Source organism: Bos taurus, chromosome 4, assembly GCF_002263795.3.
Source record: "Bos taurus isolate L1 Dominette 01449 registration number 42190680 breed Hereford chromosome 4, ARS-UCD2.0, whole genome shotgun sequence".
NCBI classification, from domain to species: domain Eukaryota; kingdom Metazoa; phylum Chordata; class Mammalia; order Artiodactyla; family Bovidae; genus Bos; species Bos taurus.
In genome coordinates this window covers 46,608,408-46,620,876 of record NC_037331.1, presented here as the reverse complement: position 1 = coordinate 46,620,876, position 12,469 = coordinate 46,608,408, and the positions used below count along the sequence as shown (strand labels likewise).

The window sequence follows — 12,469 nt, the reverse complement described above, 5'->3', positions numbered from 1 at the left end:
GGTCCAGTTGAATCAGTGTGTGGACGAAAATTGGGCCCTTTTGGGCTTGAGGGGCTGTGGCATTTATTCAGAGATGGACTAGAGGCCTGCTCTCTGCATGTTCTCTACCACCTCCTCAGAGGCCCGACTGGCACTGGAGAGCCCGTGAGCATCTCCAGGTCTGGCCCGCACCTGCGAGCTGGGGGCCACTTCAAGTAGGCAACACTGGGAACGTAGGGAGAGCTGGTGTCTGGAGACGGCAGTTCTTGCCTGTACAGACAGAACCCAGAAACAGTGACAGCTCGTCCTCCTAGGGCACCTCGCCTGGCATTTGAACAGATTAGCTTTTAAAGCCTCATTGCAAAGCTAAGTTGGAATGTTTTGAGCTCCCTTATTACCAAACCCTGACGTAAGTTGTTATTGGTGGGTCATGCACCATGTAGCAGGTTTGCAACATTGTTAACCTCAGATAAGCCACACAGCCTAAAATACAGGTGTGATAGATTCTAAATCATGGTGGCCAAACACAAATTATTGATACCAGGTCTTTTAACCCTAATGTTATTTGGTGTGTTAATCTAATCTGATAGGGCACATCGATTTATCTACCAAAGTGTACTTATGGTATTTTTCTGAAAATACTGTATAATTATCATACACCATGTACTCAGGTAAATTAACTTATATTTTGAAATAGTGTACATCTCCAAAAAACTTTTTAAAGACTCAAGTTTAAAAAAAAATTTTTTTTCGCCATGTACTATCTAGAGATAATCCATTCGATGTGAAATTAATGGTTTCCAGGGGCATACCTTGGAGAAGGCAATGGCACCCCACTCCAGTACTCTTGCCTGGAAAATCCCATGGGTGGAGGAGCCTGGTGGGCTGCAGATCATGGGGTCGTGAAGAGTCGGACACGACTGACCGACTTCACTTTCACTTTTCCCTTTCATGCATTGGAGAAGGAAATGGCAACCCACTCCAGTGTTCTTGCCTGGAGAATCCCAGGGACAGGGGAGCCTGGTGGGCCGCCGTCTATGGGGTCGCACAGAGTCGGACACGACTGAAGCGACTTAGCAGCAGCAGCAGCAGCAGGGGCATACCTGTATCTAGGAGTCTGCAGAGACTAAGGAGGAAGAGCCAGACAGATAAAAAGTTCGTTTTCTGGGAGAGATTGCTGTTACGGAATCCATAGGAAGAGGGGATTTCAGTGATGGAGTGATTAGCCATGGAAAATATTACAGACAAGTCCAGCAAGATAAGAACTCTGAAACACATCCACCGATTTTTAGGATCTTGGGGATCATTGGCATCTTTGCCAGAGCAGTTTTATTGGACACCAGTTCACACAGTAGGTTAGGATGGAAGATAATAAATCCGCCATAAAGATAAGGACAAAGAAAAGGAACATGCTTAAGGAGAGGGAGACGTAGGTTTGACTAAAATGCAAGAGCCAGCCCTGAGCATATTGATATATTGAAGGGGAAGAGCCGATGGAGAGGGAGCTGGGTGATGGTGGCTGGAGCAGGACCCCAGAGGAAGCTGCAGGGTGGGTGTGCAGGGGTGCAGCAGGGTAAATTGTCTTGAATGAGAAGGAAAGAATGTTCTGCATGCTACCCATCCTGTCGTCTTTCTTGAGCTATAAACGTTTTTCCTTCTTTATTCGTGTGGATCTCTGCTCAATACAGGAATCTTCCTGAATGTAGTTTTCTTTTTTTATCTGGATTCTGTTTCTCCTCTCCCTGGGGCTGCAGTATCAGACCATCAGAAGGTTGCTTCCTAGCCTGAGAATTCGTTGCTTTTGCATTTTAAGTCAGCGTGTCTCAAAAATGTGTGAAAGTTATTTTAAATTCACTTAAATTGCTACCTAGCATTCCAAGGATTTGGAGTTTTATAAAGTCAAACAAATCGCCCAAAGGAAATTGAGACTCACTGATTTTCCATTACTCAAAACATTTCCAGTTAATAAATACATATGCTTATTAACAGTTTGTGTACTGAGTGCACTTAGAAAAAGAATCCTTGTATGTTATTTACCGAGGAGATAATTGAATGCATGCTCACTGCTTGGATTTGCTAATAAGATGCATGTTTGTGAGCCAAACTCATATCGGTTGTCATGGTTTCTCGTAAGGTGTAATAGCACTTAGTGTTTTAGTCTTGTGGTTTCATTTGTTTCTTGTCACTAGATATACCGAAAATGGAGCTTACACTTCATCAGCTTTTATCACAAAATTTTTTTAAAGTTTTTATTATGGACATTTTCAAACATGCAGACAAGTAAAGGAACTAGTATATTGAACCTCTGTGTACCATCAGCCATCTTCAGTATTATTAACATTTTGTTGTTGAATCTGTTCCTCCCACTTTTTTTCCCTTCTTGAGATGTTTTTAAAGAAAATCCTATGTAGTACTTCATTTCACATGTAACTACTTCAGCATATATCTGATAGAAAAGGACTAAAGCCCTAAACCATTATCACCTCCTGACAAAATCAATAATAATTTCTTAATATCTCATACCCGGTGCATGTTCAGTTTTCCCCTCATTGTTTCAGAAATGCCTTTTGCATACAGAGGACTCGTTTAAATCATGATACAGACAAGGTCAGAACATTGCATTCGACGAATGTCTCTTCAACTTCTTTTTATCTATTGGTTTGAAAAGGGTTTTCCATAATTTTTGTATTTTTTTTAAATAATAAAATCAGTGCAGGAAATTCATGAACACAGAAAAGCACAATACAAAACAGTCATCACGTGCAGCCTCAACAACCGAAAGATAATTACGAATAGTGTTCTGGTACACGTCCTCCCATTTTTAAGAAAACAAATCTCTGGATGGGGAGGCATTTTGCCTCTAGTCTCACACCTTTTGCTATGTCCCGTGGGCACAGAGAGTGCAGCTTTGAGGATCAATGAACAGGCCACTGTGAGGGCATAGACAGGGAGGCTTGAACCTGTCGGTGAGTTTTCTGCTTGTTCACTGTTTGCCTCTGCGACATTCCATTGTTAATGTCTAAATCGCTGTCAACCCACCACATAACCACCAGATGCTGTAGGAGTTCCTCGGTAGCAACTTCCCATGTGATCATTTGCATGTTCACTTCTAAAGCACTTTAATGTTATTATAAATTAAATACTGCTCTCTTGTGCTCTTTATGCTGTGCATTTGGACAGAGGTCAGAACTGCAGCAGGTAAGAGCGGTTGGCGTTTCATGTAGGGAAAATGAAACGCCAATGAATCTTGTCACAAGTACTAAGCATAGACAACTTTGCTTAAATGGAGGGAGCTGGAAGGAAAACCAAAAATAGTATCCCTGTTCACAATTTCCTGAGGATGAGTTGTAAGGAATTCACACCAAGAACCAAAGAAATACTTGCAGTGCTTTTTCTGTAATACTTTAAGCATACATGCTGTGGCAGTTTTCCAAATGGCTTAAGTGGTCAGGTTGTTCTTTACATTGTAGCTTATATAACTAACCTGTCAAGCAATGCTTTTTGCCTTGGCAAAGGCAGGTATATAAGTAACTTTAGTACCAGGAGTTTCTTGTGTCTCTAAAGATGAAGAATTCATGAGTTCATGCTAAAGGGTTATTTTAGGCACAAAGAAAAAGGAACATTTCTAAAAGACAAAGACTTTTCTAGGGATTGTGTGAAATATTTTTTCACAGTCTGTTTCTTTCAACGAGTTAGAGAAATGAAGTGAGTTAGATGCATTGTCAATAGCAGCTGCATCTGTGTGTCACATGAGACTCATGGACATTCTTGTACAACATCTGGGAAGTGCAGTTGTGGCTTACACATTTTTCCCAAAGTGTTGATTTTTCAGAACACCTTTCAGCAATGAAGTCTAAATCTTGATGTTGTTTGAATAGATGTTTCTAGTGGTATAATTTAAATGTTTAAAAGAACAGCTGTAAAGTCAGATTCTCCAAAGTCTTGAAATGTTTGTCAGTTTCTAAAAAGTTGAGCAGTTGAAGTAGCAATGGCTCAGATTTTTAAAGTCTCCTCTTGCCCGAAGATTGACAGTTAGGTATTGAATGCCAGCTTCTCTCTCTGTCTGGAGACCTTTGTAAATGACCTAGTGTTACCTAAACTTCTGTGACAGAAGTGGCCTTTGGAAAGTCTCACCGTGTCACCAAGCCAGCTTGTTGCAGGAACACCTAACTGGCGAGACAAGGCAAGGTTTGTGGGTTCCTCCATGACTGCTGGTGCCCCCCTGGCCTGCTTACATTCTGGAGAGCCTGTTGATCCCCTTTCAGATACCTATTTATCAACTAAACCAGGGGATGGTTGGATTCCTCTGTGTTTCTGTATGTGAAGATTGTTCATTAGGTTTAATGACTTGTCATATGACCTGTACTTCTCGCTTTTGATTTCAAATAGAGACAGATAAGTATGCAATCAGATAATTTAATAATGCCTGTGGTCCACACAGCTATAACCATCTAACCTGTGTTTCTTGTCAGTCTGGATCTGATTTCTCGCTCAAGGATTCTCTAGCAAAAATGATCTTGTAGAGTTTCATGAGGAAAAATTCAGCTAACGTTTATTATGGTGTACATAACATTTAACTTTTTTTTTTAAGATCCAAGGAAACATTCTTGGCCAAAATCTAGGGGAAGTTACTGTCACTTTGTACTGTACAAAGAAAACAAAGACACCATGGATGCTATTAATCTGTTGTCCAAATATTTAAGGTTAGTATCTTGTTCTTGTGCCTATGCAAAATCAAAACACAGAAACATCTTTTTCTTTCCATGCTGATGAAAAGGGAATGGGAAAATAGGCACACAGGTAGCAAACGTACCTCCCAGTTACAGTCTTTTTTATTGTTGTGGCTGTGCCTTGTGGCTTGTGGGATCCTAGTTCCCCGACCAGGGATTGAAACTGGGACACAGCAGTGAAAGTCCTGAGTCCTAACCACTGGACTGCCAGGGAATTCCCAGTTTTAGTTTTTGTAGACAATAGTTGAATTAATTTCTTTTAACCTCCTTGCATATGGTCAGTGATTCAAAAATGACAATTCTCTAACTAAATGGTTACATATAGTAGAGAGTTACTAGTCCATCCAGCTACAGTAAAAATTAATTGGACTTCCCTGCTGATCCAGTGGTTAAGAATCCGCCTGCCAGTGTAGGGGTCACAGGTTTGATCCCTGGTCCGGGAAGATCCCACATACCACAGAGCAACTAAGCCCCTGCACCTCAACCTCAACTGTTGAGCCTGTGCTCTAGAGCTCAGGACCTGCAACTGCTGAGCCCGAGTGCTGCAGCTGCGGAAGCCCACATGCCCTAGAGCCCGTGCTCTGCAGTAAGAGAAGCCACCAGTCAGAAGCCTGCACACCACAGCTAGAAAGTAGCCCCTGCTCGCAGCAACTAGAGAAAGCCCACTTGCAGCAGTGAAGACTCAGCACAGCCAAAAACAAATATTTAGGGGAAAAAAAAAAGAAAAATTAACTGTCTCCCCTGAAAACTCATACTTTGATGTGGTTGCAGAAGTCTGCTGCTAAATCTGAGTTCTGAACTCCTAGAAATCAACTGGACTGGAAACCTGAGACCAGTCAGATTTTCTCATAGGAATGCAATTGTAATAGAATTTGGGTCTCTAAGGATGGGCCAGGTTGCTGTTTTATTTTCAGAAATGGATTCAGGTACCAGAGCAAATCTGTACACAGTGGAAATGTACTTTCTGATATGTGTTTAACCTGGTTTAAACATAGTACATACTGTGATAGTTTGCTCTGACAGCCTTAACAAGATGCTGTGAAGCGAGTGGCTACAGTAACAGCCCTTCGTTTTCCTGGTTGTGGGGGCGGGAAGCCCCCAGCTGCGGGCGCTGGCAGATTCGGTTGTTGGCTGAGGCCTTTGCCTGTTGCAGGTGGCCGCTGCCTCTGTGCCCATGGTCTTGCCTCTGAGCGTGTGTGTCCCAGAGGCCTCTGTGAGGCCAGGTTTCCTCTTCTTATACCAGGACACAAGTCTAATCGAATGAGGGCCTCGTTTTAACTAATAACCTCTTTTATGGCTCTGGCTCCAAATCCTGTTGGGTTAGGAGCTATTGGGAGTCAGCCTCAATACAGAAATTTTAGGGGAGTGCAGTTCATCCCATAGGACACGGTACCTAATAAAGCAGCATTTTATTTACTGCTAGCTTTCTCTCTCATCTTGTCTGTCCCTGAACCCCAGGAAGAAGACAGTTCCAATGAGAGAGTAAACGGTTGGGAAGGGAGTTCCTCTGAGATCTGGATTGCTCAGAGTTCAAAAATCCTTCCTGTTTCTCTCCTATTCATGTGGAACAGTTTTTATTAAATTCTTCTTAGTTATCTAGCTTACTTGTATCTTCATATTAAAACTATTCTGTTCCCTGTTGTAGCATTTGGCTTTATACAAAGAAATAGCATGTATTTGTGGAAAATTCATATAATATTAACTTTTGGAAATTGAAAATACAAAATTTTTGAAGTGATACATGGTAGATCTAGGATGGATAGTTCTTTACCTTCAGTTATGTAATTATATGAATTGCATGAAATCAACAGGAAATTTGTTTAATGTGTCAGAAATTTCCTTTTCTGACACATTCCAAGTCACACAGAGCTAAGGAGGGAATTGTCCAGGGATCATTTAGTTTCTTAGCTTTTAAGAAATACTAATTTATGTTTTCCTGGATATATTTTTAAATAAAGTTTCTCCTTTTCTTTTACTCTGTTACTATTTTAAGTATATTTATTTTAAATCTTAAATAATGAGAAGCGTGATTTCCTAACAGTATGTGACTTCGTGTGGTTTTGTTTTTGCCTCATCAGAGTCAAGCCAAACATATTCTCCTACATGGGAACCAAAGATAAAAGAGCCATAACCGTTCAGGAGATTGCTGTTCTCAAGTAAGTAGGAGTACATACTGGGGTTCGTTCTGTAAAAATCCTAGCACTGTATCTCCAAGTTCGAGGATTTGCTTTGTGGGGTTTACCTCTTCCGTCTTTAGATAGTGCCTCTGTCTGTTCAAAAAACTGCTTTTCTGTTTGTTTCTTTTCTTCTTGCTTATCTGCATTCCCTAATGTTTTCGCAGCAAGCTGGTATTATTTACGTCATTTTTAAAGGATTTGTGTGGTTGATAGAACCAAGAGAATATGTGCTTCTGTATATCTTTTGTCTCTCTTATTCATTGATTGTTAAATATAAGTTATCTAAAGTTTAATTACAAAACAGTGAAGAGCCCTTTTGTTATACACTGAAGATCTGCAGAGGAAAAGGTGGTCTTTGCTTTTGAAGTAACTATAATGGAGCAGGCAGGTGAATCAGAACTTACACACAGTGATGTAAATGCTAGAATAGAGGTGTATTTGGGGTGTTTGGGAAGACCTGCTAACAAAGTCTGGCACTCACTGTGGGGGCAGGCCAGGGAGGCTTTCACAGAAAATGGGGTGCGCGGGGTTTTTTCTTTGTTTAGTTTGGCTGTGCCACTCGGCTTGTGAGATCCTAGTTCCCCAACCAGGGACCAAACCCAAGCCCTCAGCGGTGGAAATGTGGAGTCTAACCACTGGACCACCAGGGAATTGCAGTTTTAATCTAGACTGGGCTTCTCTGCCTCTTCACTGCTGACACTTTGGGCTGGATAATTCCTTGTTGAAGGGGCCATACTATGCACTCTAGGACGCTCAGCAGCAGCCCTGGTCTCTCTCTACCACAGGATTTCAGTAATTTCCCCCTATTCATGTCAGCACTGTGACAGACAAAAATGTTTCCAGACCTCGCTAAATGTCTCTCGAAAAACAGAATAGCCCTGGTTGAGAACCACTGGTCTAGATTCTAGAAGGATGGGTGGCCAGACAGACTCAGGTGTCCATCCTCGATTCTAGAAAGCCGGGCGGTCAGACAGGCTCAGGTGTCCATGCTTACGCACCCCTGAGGTGGGGTTGGTGGGGGGAAGAAGTAACGGGGCAGGAAGAAATGGGGGTTGCAGGTGCTTGTCATGAGTGCGGTGATGGTTTCACAGGCTTATTCGCGTGTTAAGATGTGTACATTTTGCATATGTACAGTTTATTGTTGTTGTTCAGGCACCCAGTCCTGTCTGACTCTTTGTGACCCCATGGACTGCAGCACCCCAGGCCTCCCCGTCCCTCACCATCTCCTGAAGTTTTCCCTAGTTCCTGTCCATTGCATCAGTGATGCCATTCAGCCATCTCCTCCTCCGACGCTCTCTTCTCCTTCTGCCTTCAATCTTTCCCAGCATCAGGGACTTTTCTAATGAGTCGGCCGTTCTCATCAGATGACCAAAATACTGGAGCTTCAGCTTCAGCATCAGTCCTTCCTATGAGTTTTCAAGGTTGATTTCCTTTAGGATCGATTGACTGGTTTGATCTCCTTGCTGTCCAAGGGATTTTCAGGAGTATTCTCCAGCACCACAGTTTGAAGGCATCAATTCTTTGGCGTTCTGCCTTCACTGCTGTGCCTTTACTCGCACAACCATACATGACCACTGGGAAGACCAAACCCTTGTCTGTACGGACCTTTGTCAGCAGAGTAATGTCTCTGCTTTTCAACACACTATCTAGGTTTGTCATTGCTTTTCTGCCAAGAAGCAATAGTCTTCTGATTTCATGGCTGCAGTCACCATCCACAGTGATTTTAGAGCCCAAGAAGAAGAAATCGGTCACTTTCACTTCTGCCCTTTCCCCTTCTATTTGCCATGAAGTGATGGGCCCAGATGGCATGATCTTAGTTTTTTTAATATTTAGTTTTAAGCCAGCTTTTTCGCTCTGCTCCTTCACCCTCAGCAAGAGGCTCTTTAGTTCCTCTTTGCTTTCTGCCATTAGAGTGGTATCATCCTCATATTTGAGGTTGTTGATGTTTCTCCTGCCTATCTTGTTTCCAGCTTGTAACTCATCCAGTCTGGCATTTTAGTTTACCCACTTGTTAATTCTAAAGTCATCTATGCTTGCTATCCCCACTTTAAGGCATGTATGTGCTTATAATTCCGCTGTCTTTTCATAAAGAAGTTGAGGTAGCACCTCCTCTTCGCCTCCCAGTCCCCTGCCGTTTGGCTCCCCTCCTACCTTCTGATTCATTTGAGATAGTGTCAGGATTGAGTTCCCAATTGCATCCTAGTGGATTTTCCAGCCCTTCTCTTCCTTGACCTTGGACCCTGGGCATGAGGTCATGGTAAGGCATAAAGGCAGGTCAAGAACATCTGCTGTCTACAATACGACTTCACTAGCAGTGGTGTGCGCGGTGCCGTGTCTGGGGCAGAGCGGGAGGTGACGCCTGAAGATGCTGGCACTCCCACCTGTTGCCCTGGTCTCTTTGTGCCTGAGATGCGTGGAATGTGGGGTCATCTGCTGAGAGTGGAACGGGATGGGAGTGGGAAAGGGAACTTGAAAAGAGTGGGAAGATTTGAATAGCCTGTGTGGGTGATGGGCTGGTCAGCAGCTCCTGAGAGCAGGGGACTGGCAGTGGCTCAAGGGGTCAGCCTTTCCCATACTCTGGATATGGGGCATAGAAGGTTCTTGCCTTCTCTTTGGTGTCCACCACAGTTGTACTTCTTCAGATTGCCTTGTTCACGGCTTGATGTATTTTTTGTGGAAGAGTTTTTTTTCCTTAGTTTTCTTTAGTTTATTTCCTAAAACTAAAATATTTACATAAAGTGTGTTTTTTATTGCAAACAGTAAATGATGTACATTTTTCCCTGTTAGCATGTAGCAAAAGATAGTAAAATATATGTTGTTGTTCTTCCGTTGCTAAGTCATGTCCAACTGTTTGCAACCCCATGATCTGCAGCACACCAGGCTTCCCTGTCCTTCACTGTCTCCCTGAGTTTGCTTAAACTCATGCCCATTGAGTCAGTGATACCGTCCAACCATCTCATCCTCTGTCGCCCCCTTCTCCTCTTGCCCTCAATCTTTCCCAGCATCAGGGTCTTTTCCAGTGTATCCTAATTTATGAGCTGTTGCTCTGTTTTTTAATTTTACATGGTTTTCCATTTCTTGCTATTATAAGCAGTTCCATGATGGACATATTGGTAGCTAAATCTTGGCACACATCTGTGATAACTTCATTAAGATAAACTTAGCAAAAAAAAAAAAACACACAAAAGATAAACTTGGAGTAGAATGTGAAATTCTAGGTGTTAGGCTTTTGACCCAGAGTTTAATTGCCCTGTAGAAAGGTGGTACCAGTTTATCACCTTTATTCTTCTTCAGAATCCTTCCTGACACATTTTAATCTTAAAAAAAAATATTTACTAATATTGAGTGTCAAAACAGGGCATCTCCTTATTTTGTATTGCATTTTATGATGTGACATCTTTGAAGAATGAAGGTATTCTTCATTAGTCAGCCACCAGGTGTCATACTTGATCACACTGCGACTCTGTCTTCATAGATCTTTGCTGCCTTTATCGTCTTCCTGTTGACTTAGTAAGAAACCATATTAAACACCTAAACGTTAGCCTTTGGAAAGCACATAGCACTTATCTCACGGATGCAGGCTACACCCTTCGTTTGCTTAATGGATATGTGGGGCTGAGTGGATTGGCCTTTCCCGTGAGAACTGGTGGACAGGATAAACCCACTCTGCCACGCAAGGATTTTAATTACTGCTGAATTGATTAGTGTTTGGGATAAGCAGTTTCTCAGCTTCATGTAACTCTCCAAAGTCGCCTAGTAGTTTTCACAGGATCTCAAGCAGGAACAGCCTCATTCAGCATGATTTGTTTCTCTTCCTGCCTCTTCCTGCCAGTCTCCTTTCTGAGCCTGGGCCAGTATTTCCCTTGCTTTGTTAATAAAGGCATTTTGTACAACATGCTGCTTAGGTTGGCTCCTGGTGCCTAAAAGTGAGATTTTGGTATTCCCAAGTTACTCACAGGATTGCTATGAATTTACAACCAAAGAGCTTGATCCAGGATCATCAAAATTAAAACTGTGAATAGTATCATGAAAGGTATTGTCAGCTTCATCCCGTCAGTTCTCAAGGAGCACCCACACCAGCAAGAACTGAGTGTTCTCTTGCTTTCTGTTATGCTAGTGGGATTCACAAATACATGCTTTTGTGTTCAAGAATCAACTGTAGAATTTGATTCAGCCTTGAAAAAGAATGAAGTACATGTGTTAGTTGTTCAGTGGTGCCCAACTCTTTGCTGCCTCATGGACTGCAACCTGCCAGGCTCCTCTGTCCATGGGATTTTCCAGGCAAGGGTACTGAAGTGGTTTGCCATTTCCTTCTCTAGGGGATCTTCCCAACCCAGGGATCTAACCCAGGTCTCCTGCACTGCAGGCAGATTCTTGATCAACTGAGCCACCAGGGAAGCCCTGATATATACTATAACATGAATGAATCTTAAAAAACATTATGTAAACTAAGGGGAGTCATGTACAAAGGACCAAATTATATAATTATGTTTGTATGAAATGTCCCAGATAGGGAGATCTGTAAAGACAAAGTAGGTTAGTGGTTGCTAGGAGTTGCAGGGAAAGGGAAGGGGGTTCATGGTGTATGGTTTCTTTTGGGAGTGATAGAAATACTCTGGAATTAGATCATGGTGACAGTTGCACAACATCGTGACTATACTAAAACCCCTGGAATTGTACACTTTATAATGCTTAAAATGATAAGTTTTTGTTATGTTCATTTTAGCTCAACTTTATTAAAAAAAAAAGAACAAAGCTGTCTTTCATGGCTGTTGGGAAGCAGTCTCCCTAATCTCTTTCCAGAACTGCCAAGCTGCCTATCTGATTCTTTCTTTCCTCTTGACTCTTAAATTTCCTGTCCATTTCTATAGTAAGAGTTACTGACCGAAGAGGTCAGTTCTCCCTTTCCTCCCACTGTTCATCCTGATCCTCTGCTTCCTGGACTCTTTGGGATACTGTTTCTGGATTAATTGATGCCCTGTGGGTCTGCCGTCATCTCCATATATCTAAAGTCAAGGACGTGGTTCCCCTGAGCAGCTGGCCCAAGCTGGTACAGACGCACTTCACACCTTTTGGTACTTGGGTTGGACAGGGCATTCAGGGTCAGGAGAGAGGGTAATGGAATGTGAGGTTTGCCTGCTTCTCTGGCTAGCTTCCTGCATTTTATAATTCTTAGTGGACAGGGACACATCTTCTTTCCTTAAGAAATTTGGTCAGGCTGCTTCTGCACATATTGAACCAGGAAAAAAGTTGATTGATAATGCATCAAGAAATTGATTGCCTTCAGGGAATATGGCTAAATTTTCAGCAAGGAAATAAGAATTCTGTGAGATGAAATGGCAGACTGGTATTATATGGTGGATTTTAAACAGTTTAACTCAGTAACAGTGTATTTTTAATGAAGAAGTAGAATAAAATTTCCCCCATAATTTTTCATGTAATGTTGGGACTTGGGAGGCTGCACAGGCCCCTGTGGGGCAGCTTCCGTAATTAGGGTCTGAGTCTCAATACGGGCCTGGGTCTTAAGACCAGGCACTTAGGGCAGAATAGCCTCTCATGCAGGCCCAGGGCCCAGGAGCCACA

At 42.5% G+C, this 12,469-nt stretch overlaps 1 protein-coding gene across 4 annotated transcripts in view; it reads left to right on the top strand.

Moving 5' to 3' along the window:
* Window positions 1–12,469, top strand: part of PUS7 (pseudouridine synthase 7) — a 53,603-nt gene that overhangs the window by 19,333 nt on the left and 21,801 nt on the right. For 3 of the 4 annotated variants that reach the window (XM_005205372.5, XM_005205370.5, XM_015468980.3), the window contains exons 6-8: window positions 3,160–3,177; window positions 4,571–4,682; window positions 6,788–6,865. In XM_005205372.5, the coding sequence (XP_005205429.2) occupies window positions 3,160–3,177; window positions 4,571–4,682; window positions 6,788–6,865 (208 nt within the window). 4 annotated transcript variants of the gene reach the window in all.